This window comes from Dendrobium catenatum, unplaced genomic scaffold, assembly GCF_001605985.2.
Source record: "Dendrobium catenatum unplaced genomic scaffold, ASM160598v2 fragScaff_scaffold_188, whole genome shotgun sequence".
NCBI classification, from domain to species: domain Eukaryota; kingdom Viridiplantae; phylum Streptophyta; class Magnoliopsida; order Asparagales; family Orchidaceae; genus Dendrobium; species Dendrobium catenatum.
In genome coordinates, this window is record NW_021318650.1 from 959,778 (window position 1) to 974,457 (window position 14,680).

The following is a 14,680-nucleotide window of genomic DNA, read 5'->3' on the forward strand; positions in this document are numbered from 1 at the left end:
TTAAAAAAAAAAAAAAGTTATAAGACTGGAATCATTCTATCATGGTACTTTTCATGACAACCAATAAATTTGCTACGCTTTCAAAAAACACAAGTTGTAAGACTAGAATCATTCTATCATGGTACAAACAAGCACGAGAAACTGTATTTTCACTTTCTAAGATGGTTTCATTTTTCCGGAAAGCAGATTTTTCACTCAACCATTAAAAAAAAGCTCTTGTATTAATGAATTTTCACACATCATCATCAACTTTCATATGGATGGATATAGATATTGAAAGCTTCTTCAAGTACAGCAAATCGTCACTGATCATGATAAATACAATCCTGCCTTTTTTTTTTTTTTTTAAATACAATCCTGCCCTTTAGCTCTTTTCTTTTTAGATTATTTTTCACTCACATTTTGTTCTCATCATATTAGAAAATTATAAATTCAGCAAGTCTAATAGTTGAATTTTACAAAATTTCTTGTCAACCATTTTTGGAATAACCATAAAAACACGCTATATGAAGTATAATGATTCAACAGCCATTAAAAAGAGGTCAAAATCAATACTTCTATGGGTCGGTACATTATAAAAACCATGCATAGACCATATAATCCACCTTCAAAAGAAATGGGAGAACATAAAAATCAATAAAATGAAAACATGGCGGAAAACAACCCTGAAATGCATCTGTTTCTTAGAGTTTTATATAATTTGTATGAATTAAAAAGAAAGAAAGGCTAAAAGCTTAAATTGGTACATAATTAAATATAAGCGCTTTGTCTGATAATCAAGTGGCAATAGGGTAAGCTCCACGACCACAAAATTGGTACATAATTAAATTTACAGAAAAATCTTAATATAGTATCCAGACTATTGGTGTATGAATGATTTTGTCCGAAAGTATCATGTTGCCCAATATACTCCCTCGATCATAGAGAATTAATCCAAAATAGTCCCTCAAGTTCTAATTGCAATATAAAATTGATCCCAATTTAATCCCAAATGAACTATTTTGGATAAATTTTCTATAGTCGAGCCACAGAATTGGAGCAATGTTATACTCTGCGACTAAAATGACCATATATGAATATTCGGGGGACTAATTTGAAATTTAACATTTATCTTGAATAAATTATCAGTGAAAATGATCTTCACTTTAAAAACAAAGAATTCCAAAATCACTAGTTGTTCAAATAAAACATAAAACATTTTAAAACATGATAAAAAATTTTATATCATTATCCCATCCATAAACAATACCATAAATTGAGGGTATTTTGAATCATCATGGATAACAAATATGCAAGTTTTTAAGGAAGCAGTAAAAAGTCAATACAAATCATATAAGTTGAAACAAAGATTTCATTTATAATGCTTCTGGTAGTAGACAAAAAAAACTGAGTTTATCATTCATTATTGGGAAATTTATCTTAAAATTTTGTTACCTGTGTCTGTAGAATTTTGGTTAACGCCAGGCTGAGGGTTCATTGGAGCGTTTTGTTGGGTCTTTGTTTCCATAGAGAGCATTTTTAATGAAATCTTTCTTAGATAATCTGACTGAATTCATAAAAAGAGTGAAAATGAGAAAATAAGTACTGAAGGGAAAGACAATATAGTATAAAAGATAAAACATGATTTAATGCCCAACACCAACGCACTACCATTCTCCACTTAGAATCCAAACCAAATAAAACATTACGTTATGAAACATCTTTCTTGAAAGTGCTACTTATAACATTTTCTACCCGAAAACATAATGATTGATTTCCTCAATAGTTGTGCACAGTGGGAAAACACTCTGAAAGGTTGCACCAACATGAAAATTGATGCAATTAATTATCAAATTACAGTTGGTGCAAGGTATATTGAGCTAATTGACCCTTCTTCACCAACCAAAAGCAGTCCTAATCTTTCAGGACATTTGTTATATGGATGCCAATTTATGTAAAATCAATCAGAAGCCATTGGAATTCTCTGTTATACAAAAAATGCATGCACCTGATTGACAGCAGCAGCATAAATCTTTTCTTCAAATCGTACTGCAATTTTCTTGAGTTCAGTCATCCCCTCAGGAGCAGCCACAGGAAGATGCCTCCTTAGAGTGTCCATTCTAGCAACAGAAAAGAAAAAAGAAAAGAATGAAATATATAAGCCATACTGTAAACAATTTAACAGGCTGTCAAGTGGCAAGTATATCTGTATTGTGTTACATTTCAAGACTGCTTCTTTCTGAGAGCAAAAAAATTCTTTCTTGAGAATTAAAACATAAAGTATCAGAATATTCTCACAGGCACCTGAGAGGTTTTTTTATGAATTTGCCGCATTCATTCTGCCACGCACAAATCCGAGGAGTAAAGGGAAAAAAAAAACTAATGAATTATGTATATAACAGCCTAACAGGTAATCATGCTCCTCATATCATTAATATCTATAATCTATCCCCGGTGTATAGACACCAGAACTACCCTTAACGCTCTGTTCAACCAACATGGACTAGGTAAAACCTAATCAGGGCGATGGATCAATGGATAACGATCAGGAACGAAGTAAAAAGAGAAAAAATTGGTCTTACATCTTATTAACGATCCTTTGTCTCGCTTCAGGTTGGAGTTGGGACCTCCAGTCGGAGGAAGAGACTTCCATGGAGGGAGTCTCGCCCTGGGCAGGCCGCCAGTTGTTATTCTCCATCGAGCAAAGTAGCGTTGGGTAAAGTGGCGGCTCCCGACGAAGAAAAATAAGATGTCGATAGCAGTGATCAAAGAGTGTCGGAGGAAGGCCTCTAGTCGTGGTTTCCGATCCGACGTCGTCGAAGGAGGAGAAGAAATTCTTGAGGGTGTTTGGTATCGGATTTATTCGCCGTTTTAAGTAGGATTTACGGTAAATCCAGCCAAACTCAAATCGGGGCGCTGTAAATCCGGCAAATCCTTGTAAATCCAAATCCCGTTTCTACTCGGATTTAACGCAACTTACACTTACTGAGGAAGAGCGGATTTACGAAATTTGGCCGAAGAAGCGCGGGAAAGGGAACCTTCACAGCGAGCGAGCGAGCTCCCGTCGTTGCTTCAGATCAAAATGTTGTAACGTCCGATCCGACAGGAAGGGAACGTCGTCGAAGGAGCGAAGTCGAACAGCAACGAAGGAGCCGAAGAAGCGACTAGTGCAATCTCTACACCTCCTGCGAAGCAAGGAAGCCGAACAGCAAGTACGAACAATAGAAGATTAAAAGCAAACCCTAGGGCTGTTTGGCAACAAGTGGGATTTAGAGTGAGATTTAGTAAATCCTGTAAATTTGAATTTTAGAAATTATTTGGCAATATATTTTAGGATTTATAGTAGTTATAGATTTAAATGTAAAGAAGATAATTATAACTTAAAAATAAATTTATAATTAAAAATAAAAAATATAATGTGTTATAATTTTAATAATATGTTTAATACAAATTACTCATTAATTATTATTTACACAAATAATTATATATTTAATAATATATATATTAAGTTATATTAATTAAATTAATTATATTTATATTTAATTATTAATTATACAATTAAGTTAAATTAGATATGTTGCGTGCTAGAATATACGCGGCGGTAGAGTTTGTAAATTTGCGTCCTAGCGTTGCACGAATATTCCGTGCTAAAATATACGCAGCGGTAGAGTTTGTAAATTTGCGTCCTAGCTTTGCACAAGTATTCCGCACACAAACAGAAAAGAGAAATGAACACCAGGGTTTTTATGTGGAAAACCCGAAAGAGGGAAAAAATCACGGTGCCTCGCCCAGTTGCAAAGTTCCACTAATATTTGTTTGAAGTACAAAGGTTGATCCATCTTACAAATCAAAGACGATCAATTTACAATCAACTTCTCACAAAATTACAAAGTTCTGCAAATTCTCAGCATTTCCCGAAAATTCAGCATAGTTCCGGCGTCTTCAGGTGGCAGGAAGAGCTCCGGCGGTGGTCGAGGAGGAGATTATTCCTTCTCCTCCTTCTTCTCTTCTTCTTCTCTCTCTTCACTTTTTGACGAAGCCTTCTTAGGGCTTTTCTCTGATCTCCTGCTGACTTGGTCCCCGGCTTCTGTTCGCACACCTCAAGAACCGGGACACCCTCACACCTCTCATAGACATAGATAAGAGATGGAATCCACAACCAAGCCCCTTCCCCTCCACCTCATATGTTTGCACTCCTCTAGGGCTGAAGCCCCCAAAGAACCTTGTTCTCAAACCCTGCCACCACCTCCGTCCGACACCGAACCCGACCCCTCCCTCTGTCATCGGTGTCCAGTTCCTGTCGTCGACTCGAGCCACCACCGACCAAACGCTAGCTATCCGATCTCGCCAAAAGTGTCTGCTGCTTAGAGCAGACATAAGGGGGTGTTTGGTATCGGATTTATTCGTCGTTTTAAGTAGGATTTACCGTAAATCCAGCCAAACGCAAATCTGGGCGCCTTAAATCCTGCAAATCTGTAAATCCCGGATTTGCGGATTTACGCCGTAAATCCGGTAAATCCCGGTAAATCCTAATCCCGCTAGAAGTCGGATTTACGGGATTTGGCCGAAGAAGCGCGCGAAAGGGAGAAACTTACCTTCACACAGCGAGCGACCGAGCTCCCGTCGTTGCTTCAGATAAAAATGTTGTAACGTCCGATCCGACAGGAAGGGAACCTCATCGAAGGAGCGAAGTCGAATAGCAACGAAGGAGCTGAAGAAGCGACTCGTGCAATCTCTACAGGAATCCTGCAAACCAGAGAGAGAAAGAAATGTTTACAGGGTTAAGCGTGTTATGCTCCTTGAAGCTCTCTTCCAAAACGGCCGACTGCTCCTTAGATAACTGCAGCTTCTTCTTCGCGCCCTCACCATCCTCCTCGTCACTCCCACCACGCGAACACTCCTGTTCCACTTCAACCACCTCGCCGCCGCCGACGAAAACCCCGGCGACCCCAAACCCACCCTCTCTTCCCAGCGGCGCTCGACTTTCAAGCAACGAAGCCGAACAGCAAGGACGGACAAAGAGAAGTTTAAAAGCAAACTCTAGACGCCTCAACCATTATTGGTTAACTGAATTTAAAATATTAATAACTAAGTAAATTAATTAAATAATTAATAGTATTATTTGTGTATAAATTAATTACCTAATTTAACTTAATTAAATAGTTAGTAATATAATTAGTAATTAAATAGTTAGTAATATAATTAGTAATTAAAATAATTATTATATAATATGTGATAAAGAACAAATAAATTTATAACTTGATGCGGAAGCGAATTAAGTGGCTTCATATTACTCCTTCAATTTTAGATCTCCAACTATTTTAAATCCTGTAATATGTTGAAAAAAAAAAAAACTTCTTTGGATTTAACAGGATTTAAAAGTTGTCTTACTAAACACAATTTAGGATTTATGAGCATAGGATTTACTAAATCTGAATTTACAGGATTTAGTAAATCATACTAAAATTGAATCCAATTTGATACCAAACACCCCCGTAAGGGCTGTTTAGCTACGGGATTTATCCCACAGGAAAAGTGAACATCGTCAAAGGTGCGAAGTCGAACAACGACGAAGGAGTCGAAGAAGCCACTGGTGCAATCTTACAACTCCTATGAAGCAAGGAAGCGAAACCGCGAAGCCGAAAAAAACGAGATGAAAATTGAAAAGCAAGCCCTAAGGTTAACTTGATTAATATATTTTAAAATATTAATAATTAATTTATAATTATTGCATAAATTAATTATCTAATTTTAACTTAATTAAACAATTAGTAATTAAAATTAATATAATTAACTTACTCAATATAATACAAAGTAAATAAATATTATTAAATATAGAATTAATTAAGTTAATTGAAAATTCAGCCTATTAAGGCGGCAACTATATTCACACACACACAGATAGATATATATATATATATATATTTGTTTCCAAAAAGTCCGATTTAGACGTTTTCGAACTTCGCAATTATTTTTGGACGTATTAGACTCAATTTTAATACTTTTGGAGCCCATTAGAGCCTCTGAAATTGATATAAAGCAAGTTCAAAAATTTTGTAGTAAACTTCTTTCACATTTTTTGCTCCAATTAATACCCTGACTTCGTACAATGCTAAAATCACAGATATAATTTTTTTACTCTACAAGATTCAACAACCAAAAATATGGGCAATTGATACGTCATCAAATGCCTTCTTGATCATGCACGAATCTAATGGCATACTCAAGTTGGAAAGTTACAAAATTAAACTTGGGAACATCTGAATTATAATTTCAGCAAACTTATAGTAAAAGTGAACGTCTCAAAAAGAAGAACACAACAACATCAAAATCAGCCCAATCCGAGCCCAAATGGATATGAATCGAGGGCCTCAATCGTATTTGGAAGGTTCAAAGTATTATTTGGATGATCAAACGATATTCAAATATGGGATACTTATACTTAAATCGAGCGGCTCGGCGAGATGAATCCAACGAGCCCAAGATCGTTGGATTCTGACATTGTTAAGGAACCTAAATAGTTTAAAAAAAAGCTCTATGATTAGGAAAATCAATACGAGTCATCTGATGGGGCACCCCGAACCTGCCTTGAATCTTCTCTATATTTACAAGGTGTGCCACTCATAAAAATCTATAAATAAACCCCCACTATCTACATGAAGGAGACCTTTGGCTCGAGATTAGAAAGAGCTATGAGGCTTTATGAGCTCCAACACCACCATTCACAAACCCCCATTGACTGTCATCGGACCACAGCCTGGCTGTCAATCACCGATGGACTTTCCGCCTGACCATAATCCGACCACCACCGGATTTCCACCCGGCCGCCGATCGCCGCCAGACTTTAGTTTGACCATCGTTAAACCACCACACAGCCTACAACTGCCACCGTACTTTCACCCGGTAGTCGACGGACTTTAGCCTGACCATCATTTAACCACCTCCCCGACCATCAACTATCATCGGACTTCAGCCTGACCTCTGTTGGACCACCACCCATCCCCGACCGCCTCCAGACTTCCACCCGTCCGTTGACCATTGCTAGACTTTTGCCCAACCGCCAGAGGACTTCCACCTATCCACCGATCGTCGTGGGACTTCTGCCTAACCTTCATCAGACCACTGTCCATCACCAGACTTCCACCCGGCCACTAACCGCTGCTAGTCTTCCTCCTGGCCATCATCAAATCATTCCCCGTCAGTTGAACTTCTGCTCGGACAATGCCAGTCTTCCACCCAACCGTCAACAGACCTTAATCCAACTCTCCAAACTACTGTAATTCAACCGCTTCCAAGTCAAGGGATGGGTCAAACTTTTGTAATTCACTGAAATTTAATAAAATATTTTCACCTAGGCGAGGCCCCGTAGTTTTTCCCTCTTCGGGTTTTTATGTAAAAAAAGATTGGTTGTTTTACTTCTCTCTCTCTCTTTGTGTGCTAGAAATTTGTTTACTATAGCAACTTTCAAAAAAGATACTTTCTTCAGCAGATTTTTAATCACATTTATATAAAACTGTAATCGTCTCAAACAAACCTTTAATCTTAATCATAATATTAGACATATTTTTAAGAATATGATTGGTCCATTCAAATCGCAACGTGGATTGTAGTGAAACTATTACATTTATAACTTATAATAATCTAAAAACCTTCATCAAGCTAAATAGAGATTCTCAAGAAGAATATTGGTTTAAAAAATTTTGTCTAGATCTGATTACATTTATCTTTTGATCTTAGATTTTGTCTGTGAACAACTTTCTTATTATTTTCTTAAAAATATTTATCATAATTTAAAAAAAGTAAAAATTTATCCTAAATGAAGCCTTTTAGATAATTTTTTTACTACTTTATTTTTCAGATCGTAACAATAATTTCAATTTGATAATTTTTTTTTATATTTTAGAAAACTTTTATGATAAGAAAGTGCTATATACAACATCTATTTAACAAAAAAAAAAAAAAAAAAAAAAAATAACAGCTTAAAAAAAATATAATATGAAATAGCAACGCCAATTTAAAAAAAAGTCTCAAACCAAATTTAGTCCGTGGAAGGTTAAAATCTTCAAAGAGAATAGCGTTTTTTGGATTCAAGAAGAAGGAAGTTTTTTATTTTTCTCATTCCAAAGTAGCTTATCTTTGTTAGCAAGAATAAGAAGTTAAGAGCTAATTCATTGAGACTGAAACAGTTAGCTTCCTTCAGAGAGGAATGGAAGCGAAGAGACCATTCTCTGTCACATAAGCCTTAGTATTGAGATTAAAAATAAAACTCAGTTAAGAAACCAAAAATTCCCTGAATCATTGAAGAGGGAAGAAGCTTTGGCCATTGCCAAAAAGAGAAGGAAAACCATCCAGACAATAGCGAGAAATCTTTACAAAAACTTCTATTTCAATTGAAACCAAAAGCAGCACAAAAAATGCTTCCAAATAAATTTCATTTTATAAGCAATATTGAGCATATTAAAAGAGAGAAATCCTAATGCGCATTTGAATTTGGAAAGTGTAGTTTCATACGAGGATATGATATGTAGCCTGTTAAGAGAACCATTATCATAAAAGAAATCTACAAAGCAAGCTAATCACCTCCCTAAAGACACATTTAGGTGTGAATGATAGTTTTAAATAGAGAGTCAATTTGATAAGTTGAAACCAACTAACAAAAAACGATCATTTGTGTTGCCAACCAGCGAACCATTGATCATGCTTGTCAAATATAGCTAGTTTGCGTGGCTATTTTAAACCAACATGCAAAATAACAGACTGAAAAGGTTCAATCATTTCAGCTCAATCAACATGATTCTAACTTGACGCAACTCAATTCAAAACAATTTATTAAGGCTTTGTTTGGAACATCTTTCTTATTGCTTCTTAAAGCTGCTTACCAGTACAAAAATTAAAAAATTTATAATATAAAATTGTTTTAAGAAGCAATAAAAAAACAGTCCCAAACGAAGCCTAAGAATGCTTCAGACAAGATGATTCATATCATTAGATGATAAATACATTCGAGAAAAAGGTAATTCTCGTACACACCATATATATAGCAAAATGAAAGCGCACAAACATATCTACATTCACATACAAATATCTAAGGCTTCGTTTGGGACAGCTTTCTAACTGTTTCTTAAAGCAATTTTTTAGTATAAAAAATTTATTTGTTGTATTAAAAAGTTGCTTTAAAAAGCAGTACGAAAGCCGTCCCAAACGAATCCTAAATAAAAGACATACAACAAAAAACAAATTCAGATCAAATACCAATACTAAAATCTCAAGTGAATGATGACAGTGGAAAGTTTAACCATAACAAAATAGATGGAAGCGGCCATTGTTGAGACGACATTGGAGGCCATAACAATAGCGCAAAAATATGCTGTCAAGTTGCAGAATTTGTTCCAGCCGTAGTGAGTTACCTTTCTATGCCACTTCTTTAGTCGTCGCAGCTGCTGCGGTCTCTTCTGAGGTCGCACCTCCACGCGAGTTGCCAGCCTTGCCCACCACACCTTGGATATTCAACAGCCATTAAAAAGAGGTCACATTCACTACTTTTATGGGTCGGTATAGTATAAAAGCCATAAATAGAACATATAATATTATAATCCACCTTCAAAGGAAATGCGAGAACATATAAAGCAATAAAAATGAAAACATGATGGAAAACAACCCTGAAATGTATCTGTATCTAAGAATTTTATCTAATTTGCATGTATTCAAAAGAAAGAAAGACTAAAAACGTTAAAACAAATAGCCCATAGTCAAAAACATAAGGGCTTCATATATTAATTAAGCTCCAATAGGTTAATATATCTTGAATAAATTACCAGGGGTCTTCACTCCAAAAATCAAGAGTTCTAAAATCACTAGTTGTTTTGATGAAACTTAAAAAGTGTAAGAGTTATTTCCTCTAATTCAACCGGAGGAAGGTGATCTATGTGTATGTGAAATAATTGAGATGGGATGAGAGGTTCATTCACCATCATTTTAAAACATGATAAACAATTTTATCATTTTTTTATCCATAAACAATAACATAGAGGGTTTTTTGAATCATCATGGATAACAAATATACAAGTTTTCAAGGAAGCAGTAAACAGTCACGAAAATCATCTAAGTTGAAACCAATATTTCATTTATAATGCTTCTGGTAGTAGTACAACGAAAACAAATTTTATCATTCATTGCTGGAAATATATTTTAAAATTTTGTTACCTGCGTCGGTAGAATTTTTGTTAATGCCAGGTAAAGGGTTCATTGGAGTATTCTGTTCGGTCTTAGACTCCATGGAGAGCAATTTCAAGGAAATCTTTCTCAGATAATATGACTGAGATCATGAAAATAGTGAAAATAAGGAAATAAGTACAAGAGGTGAGTCCCATGTTGATGAAAAGACGATAGTAGCAAAAACGTGAATTCTTTTTTTTTTTCAATATAGTATTAACGATAAAACATAATTTGAAGCCCAACGTCAATGCACTACCAGCTCCATTTAGAATCCAAATCAAACAAAACATGAGGCTATGAAACAAGAGAGATTATTCTGTGTGGACACCAGATGAGAGAGCCGTCCGATACCGCTTGGTACTGAGCAGTACCGGCGTCGGTATCACGCTCGGTACCGAGCGCGGTACACTTTTGGGGTGACGTGACGCATTTTGATTGGTCTATGGATGCCGTCCGGACTCCGCACAGAATAATTTGTCATGAAACAACCCTCTTGAAAGTGTAACATTTTCTCGAAAACATAATGATTGTTTTCATCAATAGTTATGCACAGTGGGAAAACACTCTGGAAGGTTTCACTAACATGAAACTTGATACTACTACGTAGCAAATTCCAGTAAGTGTAATGCATATATATAGACCTACTTGGCCCTTCTTCACCAGCCAAAAAAAGCAGTACTAATGTTTTAGGACATCTGTTATATGTTGGATGCCAATTTATGTAAAGACAATCATAAGCTATAGGAAGACATTTTTATACAGAAAATGCATTTACCTGATTGACAGCAGCAGCATAAATCTTTTCTTCAAAGCCTACTGCACTTTTCTTGAGCTCAGTCGTTCCCTCAGGAGCAGCAGCAACGGGGGAATGCCTCCTTAGAGCGTCCATTCTAGACACATAAAAGAAAAGGATCAGAAAATGACGGTTATGTATGACACACATTTTCACCGCACAACTTAATAGTATAGAAACGAATATCTACACGATTAGATATTCTGGAAGATCCACCGTCATTTGGGGTTCACCACAGATTGATCGAATAAAAAATATCAAGTTATTGAATATTGATCCATAAAAACTACTAATGTCGTGAACATCCTATGTAATTGGTAAAATCTTTTTGGGATTTTGGTTAAATCGTAATACTGCATATCCGGTGGAGTTCGTAACATTCCGATTCCGAAATGATGATTGAATGCATAGAATGTTGATATGAAGCTCGCATGTCTAATTAACATTAATTGATTATACGAAGACAACGGAATCTGTTGAACAGTGGTTGAGATTGACGACCTACAGTGATGTGGCCGATGCTTCCTTTAAACATGAGAGCCATGAAATCATTTGGATTTAAGGATTAAATATTCGACGGGCACAGACGTGACGACCTTATAGAAACAACATAGATATTACAACACAATAGATCACAACAACACTATGGATTTCTAACAACACACATTGAAAATAGTGTATGCTGTTATAATGTAGAAATTGCATTGTACGAATTGCTTGTATGGATTCCTGATAACATAACTATGATTCTGATGATTATTGATATGACGATATTTATTGAATGAGACGTTACTGATTGAGATTATTACGAATTTAGGTCTGTTACTGAACGATTTCATGATATTTAATGTTATTGGATCATGATACCGGGACACGAGTAGATAGGATATTGTATTGATCATGAATTATATCTGTTATATAAGTACCTAATTATGATCACAGATCAGATGAAACTGATACAAAACCCACATAACCAACATTGTTTCTTAGCTTGTGGATTTCCTACTAGTATTATGATTAAAGATTTATTGTCCTATTTGATTAATGGTAGCGATGAAATTACTGCTATTACATCTCTATTTCATTGTACTTGTACCGCTGGACTAAAGCCATTAATTTAAAATTCAGGTGCAGAGCCTCCCGCGTAACTTTTTTGTCGCTAGTGATCTTGTTTTGTTCGTATGCAGCCTTTGGTACGTGGGCTATGTACAATATCTTGGATTTATTTTGCACTATATATGTTAACATTGAAACTATAGTAAGTTTATTCTCTTTGATTCTATGCGTAATGCAATAACCTCGGATGCTGTATTGACTGAACGAAAAAAAAGAATAAGAAAGAAGAAAAAAAGAACGATGAAGAGCAGAGAATCCTTCACTATAAGCTGGACGTCAATTATCAGAGCGGGATGTAGTGAAAAGATCATATCCAAAGATAGGGAAGCATATTTATCGTTTTACGACTTGAATTCCGCGATTTTTATTGATCGAATATGAATTGACAGACCCAGATCCAAAAGAAAGCTATTGAGTCTGCTAACACGATTTCCCACTCACACTGCAAATGAATAAGTATTGCTACAATGTCGCTCAAAATGGGAGCGACAGTTAGCAAAACGCCGGCCGGGCAAGAGAAAGGGAAGTTACAAGCAGTTTAATTTTTACATTTTGTGAGAAAAAGATAATCGAGACAAGTTATCGGTGAGGACAACAATCTGCCGAGGTTGCATATGACATAGAATGACGAATGCCAAGCTGGATAGGCAGACCTGTCATGAAGTCAGACGAAACATACAACAATTTGAAAATGTTTCATGCCTGAAAATGACATGGTACGAGTTTAGTAAATGTCTGTAATGATTGTACGATTTGATTGATTGATTGTTTGGTCCATTTGAATTCGACCTTAGAAATTCAACGACATTCTAAGGTGGAGATTTGAATTCGTTCCTTTCAATCTTACCTTCTCAAGATGGATTTTCCCATATCGATCGGACGATATTGAGATCGTCAAGATAGTTGTATTGAAACAGCTGATTTCTGAGGATCGTCCATTTGCGATTTTTGGATCGCTATAGATGATCAGTGCACAAATCCCGAGACAACGCCTTGCAAATTAATTATCGCCTGCAAAACTCCACCTGTACGATTGGATTTTGTCAAATACATCCTAGGACGATTGGCGTCGCCAGACGACAGGCCAAATGTCAGAAAGAAATCAGTGAGGAGGGAAGAGAAAAACTTTTTAAAAATCAAAATACTGAGGAAAGAAAGAGAAGGAAAGAGAAGGAAAGCGAAGGAAAATATCATTTATCGAGACCGCGGAGACGCTTTTTCGTCTTCCGCCATGAGCTATTTGTTAAAGTTGAAAGACCGATCTACTTTTTCAGAGATATTGATTTTTGATCGTGTTGTGACCTGTTTTGTTTATGACAAAAAAGACAGTTTTTATTGAACACAGACTTCACCGCACACTTTTAATATTTATACTACGAATAAATACATATTTGATATTTCTGGAACGATTCAACGTCATTTGGGTAATACCATTTGATCGAATAAGAAAAAATCATGAGTTATTATATGGATCAGCGAAAAATCTTAGATTTGGGTCGTGAATAATCATTTCTATTGTAATTTGGTAAATTGTTTGGTGATGTGAATCTGTATACCCGTAGCGCTGATTCGACGATTCCGATTCCGAAATTGATGATTGAATGCATATGAAATGATATGAGCTAATGCAGTTCTTATATGACTATGAATTGAATATACGAAAGACAATAACCTGTTGAAGCATTGGTAGGAGATTGACTTACCTGTATAAGATGTGGCGAGCTTCACGTTTAACATGACCATAGATATATCGATGGGATTAAAGGATTTAAATATGCTGAAGGACGCCGACGGCACAAGGACGCTCTATGAAACCAACGTAATGAATATACAACAACAATAGGATTCTACAACAAACACTAAAGGATCCTACAACACACATATAATAGCCAGTGTTTATTGCTTGTCAGTAAGACCATGTATATGAAATGGGCAAGTACGATATGCATTGTAGCTTTCTCTGATAGGCATACTATTGATTCTGATGATTAAGATATGACATATGTATTTCGAATTGTCGTTAAAATGGATTATGACGAATTTATAGTTTGTTACTGGGCACGATCATGAATAAGATTTATTGATTCATGGATACCGACACCTGTTAGGATATGAAATTGGTAATGACATGAAACAGAACGAGATTCGGATTTATATCTTCTGATTATTGTAACACGGACATGATAGATACTACTGATACAATACCTACACATAGACCACTGATACATTAAGTTCTTGACTTTGTGATTTCCTAGCCTTATCCTGATTTTTATTTGATTATTTCGTATGATTTCGTATCTCACTGACTCTGAGCAGTACGAGATTAATGACTTATGATTACCGCATAAGGATTCAGTGTCGTGCTTTGATGTCTAAGTGTAGATTTGGTAGACCTCGGCTATTTAAGCCAATAATATGTGTTAACATTCAGGGAAAGCCTTCTGCGTAGACTTCTTGTCGCTAGTGTAATCCTGTTTGTTGCCTATGCAGGCCTGTTAGTGTGTCCGTTAGGTTATGTACAATCTTTTGATGTCTTTGACTGTATATTTGTTGAAAAAAGAATATAAAGATGTTTAC

The 14,680-nt window shown here is 35.8% G+C and overlaps 2 protein-coding genes across 2 annotated transcripts in view; both read right to left on the reverse strand.

The window, feature by feature from the left end:
* LOC110100489 (mediator of RNA polymerase II transcription subunit 15a-like) overlaps positions 1-3,237 on the reverse strand; it is an 82,203-nt gene extending 78,966 nt beyond the window's left edge. Inside the window, exons 1-3 of the mRNA XM_020828019.2 lie at positions 2,562-3,237; positions 1,988-2,099; positions 1,435-1,546 (exon numbers count right to left, since the gene is read on the reverse strand). Of these exons, the coding sequence (XP_020683678.2) occupies positions 1,435-1,546; positions 1,988-2,099; positions 2,562-2,677 (340 nt within the window). The 5' untranslated portion in view covers positions 2,678-3,237. The remainder of the gene's footprint in view (positions 1-1,434; positions 1,547-1,987; positions 2,100-2,561) is intronic.
* A 5,701-nt stretch (positions 3,238-8,938) lies between these two features.
* On the reverse strand, positions 8,939-11,098 carry LOC110100219 (mediator of RNA polymerase II transcription subunit 15a). The gene is made up of 3 exons (XM_028692918.1): positions 10,970-11,098; positions 10,183-10,294; positions 8,939-9,476 (listed from the first exon to the last, which is right to left on the reverse strand). The coding sequence occupies exons 1-3, from the start codon at positions 11,081-11,083 to the stop codon at positions 9,391-9,393; spliced, it is 312 nt and encodes a 103-aa protein (XP_028548751.1). The 5' UTR covers positions 11,084-11,098; the 3' UTR covers positions 8,939-9,390.
* Positions 11,099-14,680: the final 3,582 nt, after the last annotated feature.

What these genes read in the sequence shown, in the direction of transcription:
- LOC110100219 (XM_028692918.1), bottom strand. Translation starts at nt 11,083, where the DNA reads ATGGACGCTCTAAGGAGGCATTCCCCCGTTGCTGCTGCTCCTGAGGGA. An exon ending in ATGCTGCTGCTGTCAATCAG is followed by an intron (nt 10,295 to 10,969) that starts GTAAATGCATTT and finishes TCATGATCTCAG; the next exon opens with TCATATTATCTGAGAAAGAT. An exon ending in CAAAAATTCTACCGACGCAG is followed by an intron (nt 9,477 to 10,182) that starts GTAACAAAATTT and finishes TGAATATCCAAG; the next exon opens with GTGTGGTGGGCAAGGCTGGC.